The following is an 11,470-nucleotide window of genomic DNA, read 5'->3' as shown; positions in this document are numbered from 1 at the left end:
CGTAGAGAAGCTATTCTCATTGGCTTCTCGCCAGCGTGCGTCACAAGTCGAGATTTGCTCAAGTCGACAATTGACGTGATAAGAGAATTAACGCTGCGGCATCCGTAAATTCGAGTCTGCCCGCACTAGAAAGACTACAATACTTGCTTACTATGCTTATGCGAGATGAAAGTCTGTTTCCCACACGTTCAAGCGCTTCTTTTGGGCTGCGTGAATACGCTTCGCAATAATGCGAAAACAACGAGCAATCGCATAAATAAGTTGGAAAAGTAGTACCTGGGAGGCATGGGCATTAAGCGGGGGTCTCAAACTCAACTCAAACCCAAACGGGCCACAGTCGCGATAATACGCTCACGTGAGAGCCAGGACCATGACGAAAGTAAAAGCACATGGGGTGGAGGAGGGGGGGTAGAGGCTGTAGAATAAGGCTGCTGCCATCGCCACCTGGAAGAAGACTTGAAAACTCAAGCTGCGTGCGGGGCCGCTGGAGGAGGCCCGCCAACAAGAAGGCACGCCAGAGAATCTAGCATAATCCACTGAAACCTTGATAATATTGTTTGGGCGTATTTAAAAGCCACAGCTGCTGTGATGGAATAGTCTTAGTACATTTTTAAGTAACCCTCTAAAAGCCTTAGTCCACCGGGATTAACGCTGCTGAAGTCGGTACAGTAATCATAAAGAATGGTCCTGGCAAGATAGTGGTTGCTATGCCTGATAGCTGAACAGAATTCAGAGAAACGTTCGTACGAGTTGACACAGACTAGCGACCAATCAAGGGACAAGCAATAGACTGGAAGTTGTACACCAGTTCGTGCTCTAAATAAATGAACTTCCCGCATGTCTAAACTTCGTGAGATCACTTCAGTAAAACGAATGAACAAAAAGAAAACAAAGAAATCTGACATCATGGTAAAATTTATCAACGCAAAATTCAGAGTACACTCGCGGAGGGCTATTGTGTCCACTGGACAACTGCCCAGCAAGATATTCAATGGACTTGACGCGCGTATGACGTCGCCAGCTGATCGTCGCCAGCCGTGCAAACGCGCGCTCCTGTCCTATGATTACGTGCAAGGGAGTTTGTCGCCAGTGACATTGGCCACACTGGCTACGTACGAGGCTATGTCGCGAAATCTGTTCGTGCCCGGCATCGGAGTTTTCAGAGCGGTGCACTTTCCTTGCCAGTCCTCGCACTCCACGTCGAATATGGCGAGGCCGACGCTGAGGCCGCCGAAGTGTTTCCTGACCTTGCAGTACTGCAGTAGAAGAGAAATGCTTGTATGCTTCACGGTTTACAACCTTCAAGCAGGGTTAGATATCCTGCAGCCCCCGGTACGACCTCAGCCGCCCCCCCCCCCTCATTCCTTGCGACGTCCTATCTGAAGGTAAACGTTGCAGTTTTAGCATAAAATTGTATTTCAGCTTGTAAGCCATGTATGGGTTGCAGCTTTGTGGCGTGCAGTCCGCCTCGGTGGACCAGCTGCTAAGGTATTTGACTGACCCGAAAGTCGCTGGTTCGATCCTGGCTGCGATGGTGGCATTTTGATGGAGGCGCAATGATAGAAGCCCATGCACCATGTGATGTCTGTGCATGTTAAAGAACACCAGTCGGTCAAAATTTTCGGAGCCCTCCACTACGGCGTCTCTCATAATCATATTGTGGTTTTAGGTCGTAAAACTCCGGGTAATATTAATACTTTGTGGCACATAATGAAAATCTAAAAAATACACCGCACTTTCAAAAATTATTGTCATTTTGCCAATTTTTCGCACTTTGCATGAAAAGACTCTCTCCCCCCACTCGAAGCCGTCCATCCCCTGCTGATTTGGCTTTATTCAACTTTGCCTTCTACCTAGAAGGCTGGCGACCCTTGCTCTAAAAGAAGGAGGTTTGAGGTTTCACGTGCTAACATCAAATATATATATATATATATATTGATAGGCGTGGTCAACGAAACAGAATTGAGGTTTCACGTGTGACCATCCCATATATTATTTTCATGGGTGTAGTATGCGGCCGTTTCTGCTTTTGGCTCCATCAAAACGAGGCCCGGCATGACCAGAAATAGAACCCACGTCATCGACCGTAGCAGCGCTACATCCTTAACAGGCAGATAAGAATAGCGTACGCAAACATAGCGTTCGTTGGGTACAGTGGGCCATTTTCGCCACTGAACGTGGGTGCCCGAGTGAATAGCACGTTACGCAAGCGCATTGATGACAGACGCAAACACACAGCTTGGCACATATTATTCTAAATCTAAGCTACCGTCAAACATTCATACATGATTGAGTTACACTTTCAATTTCAACACACGCTGTTATCATCTATCAACTATTGACGGGCAAAGAAATTCACCGACATATGTGCTTAGTTGCAAAGAGGCGTTGCATTGTGTTAAGATTGGATAGCGTTGTTGCTTTTTACATCACACCTTTTCCCCAACTGAACTTATCAGGCGATATCGAGGAAAGTTGTAGCGACTAGTTCGGGTGATTCGAAGACCCCCAAAATTTCGACATCTTGAGTGCGTGTATATACGTCAGACTCTGGAGCTTTACGAACACGTAGCGTCACCTGTCGACACAGTTTTGGCTAGTGCAAAGCGCTACTCTCTTGCACAGTTTCCTGCGTAACCAGTTGCAACTGTGGCATGCGAAACAATGATTGAGCTAAATATTAGGTGTGTTTGAGCAATGAACATTAAAAAAAAAAGAGGTACGAATTTTCTCTCCGCGAGTTGGACGCGTCACCTAACCGCCATGAAGTGCTTGCTGCTTCACTCGCCAGAACGACGGGAAAAAAATAGACGCAATAGCTCTGCGCTCTGCAAAGAAAGACTCGCGTAGGCGCTATACTATGGCGTTGTGAATGGCCACAGACGTAAAGGGCTCCAGTTTTATCAATAGCTTTTGCGAAGCAGAATGGCGAGAGCGCTGGTTATACGGGCCGTTGCGAACGTGTTAGGTAAGCGAACTACTCGCGTTCTCCACAGGCGGTCGCACGAGAAAGCGTGATAATGCAGGTCTCCTGTTATTGTTTTGAGTAGCCTAGACGGAGAACCGTGGCAGGTTTGGTTATGAAGCTCAAAAGATCCTCTGACTGTGGGGCGCACCGTGCAACAGCAGAATGGTGATGCGCGTGATGAACATAGCACTCGCCGCGACCACCGATAATCTTATAGGGTCGCCACCACACAACATATGGCACATGTACGCTTTGAAGGCCATGAGTTCCGGCCTTAACTAGCAAATGCGAACACGTATACCATACACTAAAGTCGCGAAATGTAGCTCATGACCACAATCAGGTTTTTCTTGCCGTTGGTCTGCGCGATTGCCAGAGCAATCTTGGAGGCCTCGGTCTTGCCTTTCATTTGACACCGAGAAAGTGGACACGCATAAATCGCCATTTGCAGTATGTACAAATAGGAGACAACCACGAACATAACATTCTAGGATGCGTAATAAAACCTTTCAACGCACAAAACGCGAGATATGCATGGAGAACGCAACTACAAAAGCAAAAATTGGTGGGGTCATTCGTGCCGGATCGTAAAATTAAATGCTCGCGTATGCACTGGATAGTTTTGACATCATGTGTAGGGCTAGTTAACGCATTTAGGCGTTAGAGGACGCACGTCGGAGTGCTTACCTCGAACTCGATGTCACGCGTTGTTCACTTGCACTTAAATTACGAGTTGCAGCACGCCGAAATAACTGAAACATATTTTGCATTGCGTACCAGCAGTTCGCTTTGATGATCTTTCTACTTTTTTGAAACATGGATTCACAAAATAAGCGTGCCAGCTCGTTCACGTTTAGGAAACAGCGCATCAACACCAACGAAAGGTGGTGGTTTATATGCAGGTCCGCTTGCGGACGGCTCTCTTTGCACTACCCAGATATGGCTGGCGCGACTTCGCTGGTGGCGGCGTTTTTCGCGGCACCGCCTAGGCAGAGGCTGACGTATATACGCCCACACATGCGAAGACGCGCACAAGCATCGACAAAAAAAAAAGTCAGGCCCCCATCCCGCCCCCAAGAAACAAGATTCAGGCAGTGCCCCAGGCGACAATCATCAAATACGCGAAAATAAAATATACAGATAGCTATAGGTAATATAAGACAGCACCTGGGTACCTTTTCACTAACGGTTTCGTTTGTCTCGAAGGTCGCCACCAGCGGTGGCGTGCTTTCGCTCGCGGACATCGCCGTGTAATGGCCACACCTCACAGTGGTCGGCGCGTTGTAGATCGAGAGCGGGTCGTTGCAAAACTGGAAATCAATAAGAAAAAAGGCATGTTCATGGCAGTGAGTAATAAATGTGAAGGTTTTACGCTTCCGTTTTTCCCACTCGCTGTACGCTACATACAGAATAACTATCTACTTCTGGCATACTCTGACATACTGCCCCGCCGCGGTGGTCTAGTGACTAAGGTACTCGGCTACTTACACGCAGGTCGCGGGTTCAAATCCCGGCTGCGGCGGCTGCATTTCCGATGGAGGCGGAAATGTTGTAGGCCCGTGTGCTCAGATTTGGGTGCACGTTAAAGAACCCCAGGTGGTCGAAATTTCCGGAGCCCTCCACTACGGCGTCTCTCATGGTGGTTTTGGGACGTTAAACCCCACAAATCAATCATACTCTGACGTACAGTTGTACCACGCCTGTTCTTCCTATAGATCGTGTTTCTTTTGTGCACAGATCTTAGCCTGCGCATACAAGCTATGCAGCTACCGGTTTTTTGGGTTCGGCTGTGTTAGTACCTTTTCAAAATACGAATCACGAAGTACAATCATCAGCACGCTTAACGCGATTGGCGTCGATTAAAAGCAAATATACAATATTCACTCTCCATCGATGAAACAGAAATATACAAGATCAGTGTTACCCTCTCATTATTCTTGACTTTATTTGTGCTCTTTCAACGAGTAACCGTTTGTGATTGCGTTGCGCTGAGTCCGGCACTTGAAAAATTACAACTCCTGCAGAGCAAGAAAACTGCGAACTGCTGGTGATTGCGTTGTGCTGAGTTTGGCACTTGAAAAATTACAACTCCAGGGCAAGAAGACTGCGAAAGGATGCTGCGCAGTGCACTCATGAACGTCCGAAACCTCGCTCTTTTTACTTCTTTATCAAGTAACTGCCCCGTCTTATATCGGCGTGCAGCGTCGGTTCACTTACTGCGGCTGTGGTGTTGGGACGACGAATGTGGTCGATGCACTTTTCGTCGAGCTCTGCGCGCTTCTCGGGCATGTAGACGCGCGTACACAATGACACCGAGATGGCCATGGAAACATTCCTGTTCCAGTCGGTCTGTTTGTCTATATTTTTCATCACGGCGAGCTGCAAAGGGAAACGAGAGAGAGGTGAATATAGACTTGTCCTGAAAAAATCAATTTGTTTATCTGACGGCTTCACGTAAGACCATTAAAGACTGTGGTCAAACGAAGAATGTCATTAAAGAGGTTAAGAGTCAGACCTATTGTCGGCGATGATAGAGGCTAACAAGATGAATGCGCTGCTATAACAAAACGTGGGTGGTAATTGCTAGTCATAAGGTAAGTGGCGCGAAGGTTGGGTCGAAGGCCCTTTTCTCTAATGCAAGTTAAGGGCGAGAGATGGACTCAGTTATGCCCACCCAAGGGATTTATCATCACATCTAGGAATTTTATAAATAAATGAATATATATATATATATATATATATATATATATATATATATATATATATATATATATATATATATATATATATATATATATATATATATATATATATATATATATATATATATATATATATATATATATATATTGAAATTTACGTCTTTTAGTGCAATCTAGAAATTTTTATGGGACTCTGGAAGTGTGCCGATTTGTGACCAGATTAAAGGCATTACTTAGTAATGACGCTCTAACAACAAAAATGACTGTAAAAAACAATATATTCAGCTATATCTTGTATATTTCCCATTTAAGACTGGTGATTGAAAATGTGAAAAATTGAAAATAGGGTCACCCACGAGCTGCAAGTACAAGAAAGGTGCTCATAAATAAGGCTCAAATAACCACTTCATGTCCTCAATAGATAAACCTGTCTTTGTGACAACTAGTAATATCTGCAAGTGTTTCAATGCAACTCCATGAAACAAGAAAAAAAATACCTTGAAGTTTAGGTGGCTAATTTTGTGCTTTTTACTCTCAACAAAATTTAGGAGAACTTAGTCACACAGCATGCTATTTTATTACTTCATTAAGAGTCAATTAACCTTAATATTGACATTACAGAGATATTTTAGAGATTTTCTTGTAATATACAGAATTTTCTATCACTGTAGGGATAAAACTTTGTCCTAGGTTGGCATCACTGAATCGGCGTGTGAACGTGTATTCTGCACACTTGTCATATATCTGTGTTTTCCCGTATTGCAGGCGTTCGGATAGCCTATTGATTTCCCATAGTAAAGTACATCATATATTAAATTGTCGAACATTTGTTCTAAATACCATATTTCTCTTGATGCATGACCTGATGTCTGGAGTGTAACATGATCACTTTCTTTACTATGTCTATGGCCATGGCTTGTTTCAGTTTATTCATACGTACATGAAAACAGGGTGTACATTTCCCACTTACATGGGCAAAAGTTCCAAACTCTTAAAGGACACCAACATATCAGTATGGAGTGCAATAGAATTCATATATATATATATATATATATATATATATATATATATATATATATATATATATATATATATATATATATATATATATATATATATATATATATTGCAAGTGTTGAAGTCTAGCATCGCTTACTGCATTCAATAATACAATTAGTTCTGTCGAGAACAGCCACCAAAAGTTCCAAGCTCCGCCAGTGAACTTCAATGAGGAAAGAAAGAGAGGTTAATTAGAGTGGAAAAGTTACCACAGTACCTCAAATGAAAGTTCTTTTTCCCGCGCGAATGGTTAGCAGACCGCACTTTCGGAACACCAACGCATGCCTGACCGCTTACGCCATCGTCACCAAAAGATAGGCGAATTGCTCCTCTGCCCTATCTTCAGCTTTCACGTTCAGTGGAACAGTGCTCTTTTTTTTTTTCAGTTGCCTCGCTCTAGTGCACTTCACTTGTAATTGATGTTACGGTGTGCTACACGGAAACCCTGTAGACGTGTCGCACACCAATAGAGAGTTTTAGAATAGCGCACCGCGAGCCCTTGCGGTGCGGTCACTGCCACTGCGCATGCTTCGTAACGGGAGTCCGCTTTCGCGTTCGCGGACCGCATGCATAAAATCCGAAACTGCGTGCGGCGATCGCGGCCCGCATGTGGCCTGATCAGCTGCCTGATTTAACGCGAAAATCAGCCATGGGCGGCGTCGACACACCACGTTCGCGGCATTGACGCTAGTGACTCAGAAAATCTTCACGCGATAGCGTCACCATACGTTGTCACCACGGCGTCACAGCTGTTGCAACCGTCATGACGTCTCTGTTAAGTCAACACGATGTGACGTGGTGTGACATGAGACGTCGCCACGTGATATAGTCGCTTCGTCAAATACGGGCTGATCACAGAGTCATTGCCAAGTTGAGCGAGGTGCAGAATCCTTGCGGTGGGTGGAGGCGAAAATACTGTAGGCCTGTGTGCTCAGGTTTGGGCCTACGTTAAAGAATCCCAGGTGGCCGAAATTGCCAGAGCCCTTTACTACGGCATCTCTCATAATTATATCTGCTTTTAGGACACTGCACATACATATCAATAGTTCAATCAATCAATCAATCAATCAATCAGAGCGCTTGCAATGCCTTCAATCTTGGAGGCAATGCGAAACCTCGTTACGTGCCGAAAGCTTTCGGAGAAGGGCGAATGAGGATCATTGCATAGACTGAGAAGAAAGCGATAGGATGGTTTTCCCCCTCAAGTCATTTATGCGAATGCGTAGGTGAGCCTTTGAGGGTTTTTTCATTTCCCGCCCTCGGTATCACAACCTACCTATAGATACTGTGAACGAAATGCGCCATCGGTTGTTTTTACTACTTGTTATATACAGTCGGCTATAAGAGAAAACAGACGAAAAGATTGCTCACCATGCCAAGCAGATTCGTAGTGGTATTCAGCTCGTAAGGCGCCCCTCCAGTGATGACACACGGCAAACCCGCTTGGTACTCGTCCACCGTCAAGTGCGTCAAAACTATGAGCCCATCCAGCATGAAATTCCTGCGATAAGAAGGCGTGAGTGCTGTTATCGCATCAACAGTACTAAAGCAGGAGCAGGACAGTCTAATTATTTGACAAACTGAGGAGAAGAAATGGAGGAAGTAGCTACTCCGCCAACCACTTAATCACCTCAGAAAGGGAAGGGGAGAGGGCAAAGTCTGCCCCATGTTTTTTATTCAGTTGGATCTGCACCACTATTCCTTAAAGGCCATTGTTACGGTCATGCACTTTTGTCACTTTAATGGTTGTATTCCTATAGCTGTTTATTTCATAATATATATATATTGATTGATTTGTGGGGTTTAACGTCCCAAAACCACCATTTGATTATGAGAGACGCCGTAGTGGAGGGCTCCGGAAATTTTGACCACCTGGGGTTCTTTAACGTGCACCCAAATCTGAGTACACGGGCCTACAACATTTCCGCCTCCATCGGAAATGCAGCCGCCGCAGCCGGGAATCGAACCCGCGACCTGCGGGTCAGCAGCCGAGTACCTTAGCCACTAGACCACCGCGGCGGGGCTATATATATATATATATATATATATATATATATATATATATATATATATATATATATATATATATATATATATATATATATATATATATATATTTACTGCAAGAAATCCAACGATCAAATTCACACTATTGTATAAATTTTGGACGTTAAACCCCACATATAAATCAATGAATCAATCATCAACCACACTATTGCATAAAGCATGCCATCGTTTAATTAGGATTTTTTCATCCATTGACTCGACCAAATGAAGGGAATTCGAGTCTGGTCTAATTTGTGCTTGCTGCTTGATGGCTTGACTGCATACAGAAGACGAATCAGTGGTAGGAACAACGACACGCGTTGTAAACTTTGAACACATTTAGCAACACGTAGGAACATGTAAGCTTGGGCATTCACAGCACCCAAATGCATACACTCACCTGCTTAGCTAGGCAATCATTTGTCAAAAAAAAAAAAACTCTGTCGGATGGGAGCAGTAACAAATGTATCGAACACACAGCCACCCTCTTTCTCTCTCATAAAATAAGCTTGCATCGGCTCTTGGGCAGCCTGATCCTGGCTTCTGCCCAGAGTCTTGATCTCCTCAAAACATCATTTACAGGCTCAGTCTTTGCAGTGTGCCAAATTATATTTCTTTTTGTTCGTGCTCCCTAGCCCCATCGTTCAGGCGCCCCGCCACCTTCCTTATGTAGGACTTGTCGCACATCTTGAAGATCTCATGCACAAATCCTGTACATCATATGATGTATGGCTTTGTATAGTTCTTACCACAACTGAACGTGGTAAAAACTTTACAAAAAGCCAGCGGTGAAACACGAAGCACTAGTACTCCATATTTCGGCACTCGATTTTCAGCTGTGCACCAAGTGGCCCAACTTGCGAACTTTTTAGGAAGCATAATTATACGCGTCAAACCTCTTGAACCTTTGGTAGCACGAGCAACAAGTGACATTCTCGTTTTTTTCCCAAGCACTTCCGGTAGTAGACACACTTCCGGTTTTCACATTTTCAGCCTCGTAAAAAATAAGTCATTCAAAAACTTCTTGTTCTAGGTCAATTTGAGAGTTTTCTGAGATACACGTGATTTTGAAGCATAGTTTTATGCGGGATGTCTAAAAGGCAGGAAATTGAAAAAATTGAATGAGCTAAATCAAAAATAGGTGGTTTTCTTGTGAGGATCTCGGATCGGTGTGGCATCTGATGGAGCCGATCCCAAACACGCGCTTCTTTGTACGTTGCCACTGAGATCTGCTTCGGCAGTGCGATGAAACACAAGGCCCATACGATTTGCCTGCACAACCTCAGCCAGATCACGAGAAGCGGCACATTGCCAGCACCTTGCCATTCGTTTCAACGGTGAAGCAATGGCCACATCTCAATCATGCCATTCGTTTCAAAAGATGCAGGGGAGGCGCAGCGCTGATTCGCGATTTTGCTGCACTTCCTATGGTGACGGTACCAGCTTGGTGCCGTCGTGCGCATACGTACTGGCAGCTGAGCAGATGACGCAGCATTTAGGTGTAGGTGGTGTAGCCGCCTGTACTAACGTGGTGAGCTTCGCCAAGATGCTCGCGCCTCATAAACTTCCAGCATGTGCGGTCTGCCATCGGTAAATGTTAGATTGATGGCGTCCATTAAACGAACAGAAATGAGGCCTGCACCACATCGGCACGACGTCATTCCACTGTGGTGTCACACTGTGCCTGCACCACTCAACTCGCGCTGAAGAATTTCTAAACTTCTCATACACCACCATGAACTGGTTCTGATCGTGCATGTCAAGAGAAAAGAACCAAACAATACACCTTAGCACAAGACCACCGACGGGCGAGTGCCTCTTACGGACACCTAAGTATATTCAGGGTCATCTCCATTTTCTTTGTTGAAGTCGATAATCAGTCAGCGTTGCCAAGCATGCCAAACCAAAACTTGTGCTTAAGCAACGAGGTCATCCATTGTAAGGGCACCTGCCTCAAGTTTCTGGCGAGTTCCACGAGAGCAGTCAGTTCGGTGCCCGGCCACAGGTAGAAGCTCGCCACGACAAATCCGCGCATGTCGCTAGTAGTTTGATCCGGGTCGTTCGACTTGAGATCCTCCTGAAGGCCTCTAAACGTCTGGCAAGATAAAATAGGGCTGTTACTTTGACAAAAAAGTTGTATTTACCGTATAATTGTATGAAATAGCTAATGCGGTCGTATAGTACAGGCCAGACACAGAAGGCCCCTGAACGTCTGTCGAGAAAAATAAAGGTTCTTCTGAGGCAAGTTTAGTTAAATTTGAAACTGTATACATGTGAGAGCCAACCCTGCGAACGCAGATGCCGGACATGATATTGTGTGCGAAACCTCACGTGTGCGAAATGTCACTTACAAAGCGAATCCAGCCGTAGAAACAGCAGTTTTTCTTGAACATCTCTAATACAAAGAGTTATGCTATTCTCCATCATAATCGCGGACGCCCGTGAATTTCGCAGAATGCACTCCGTAATTTGTGTTGAGCACTTGGTCTGGTTTTCACAATCTGAAACAATCAGAGATGCTTGAATAAGACGAGGTGCGGCTTGCACCGAATAGTGGCCATCAAATAGCCAGAATAACTGTTTCAGTCCGTGAAATGCGGTTCCATAAAAAGTGTGCTTTTCAATCTGTTCAAGCCTTCAATATAACGTTGTTTATTGAACCATTTTTCAAACCTGTCACCGAGATTCCTTATGA

The 11,470-nt window shown here is 44.8% G+C and overlaps 1 protein-coding gene across 1 annotated transcript; it reads right to left on the bottom strand.

Annotated features, from left to right (window-relative positions):
• Positions 1–947: 947 nt before the first annotated feature.
• On the bottom strand, positions 948–5,331 carry LOC119159982 (uncharacterized). The gene is made up of 3 exons (XM_075888381.1): positions 5,186–5,331; positions 4,144–4,278; positions 948–1,256 (listed from the first exon to the last, which is right to left on the bottom strand). The coding sequence occupies exons 1-3, from the start codon at positions 5,291–5,293 to the stop codon at positions 1,065–1,067; spliced, it is 435 nt and encodes a 144-aa protein (XP_075744496.1). The 5' UTR covers positions 5,294–5,331; the 3' UTR covers positions 948–1,064.
• Between the last annotated feature and the right edge of the window lie 6,139 nt (positions 5,332–11,470).

This window comes from Rhipicephalus microplus, chromosome 3, assembly GCF_043290135.1.
Source record: "Rhipicephalus microplus isolate Deutch F79 chromosome 3, USDA_Rmic, whole genome shotgun sequence".
Lineage (NCBI taxonomy): Eukaryota > Metazoa > Arthropoda > Arachnida > Ixodida > Ixodidae > Rhipicephalus > Rhipicephalus microplus.
This window is presented reverse-complemented; position numbering and strand designations above follow the sequence as displayed.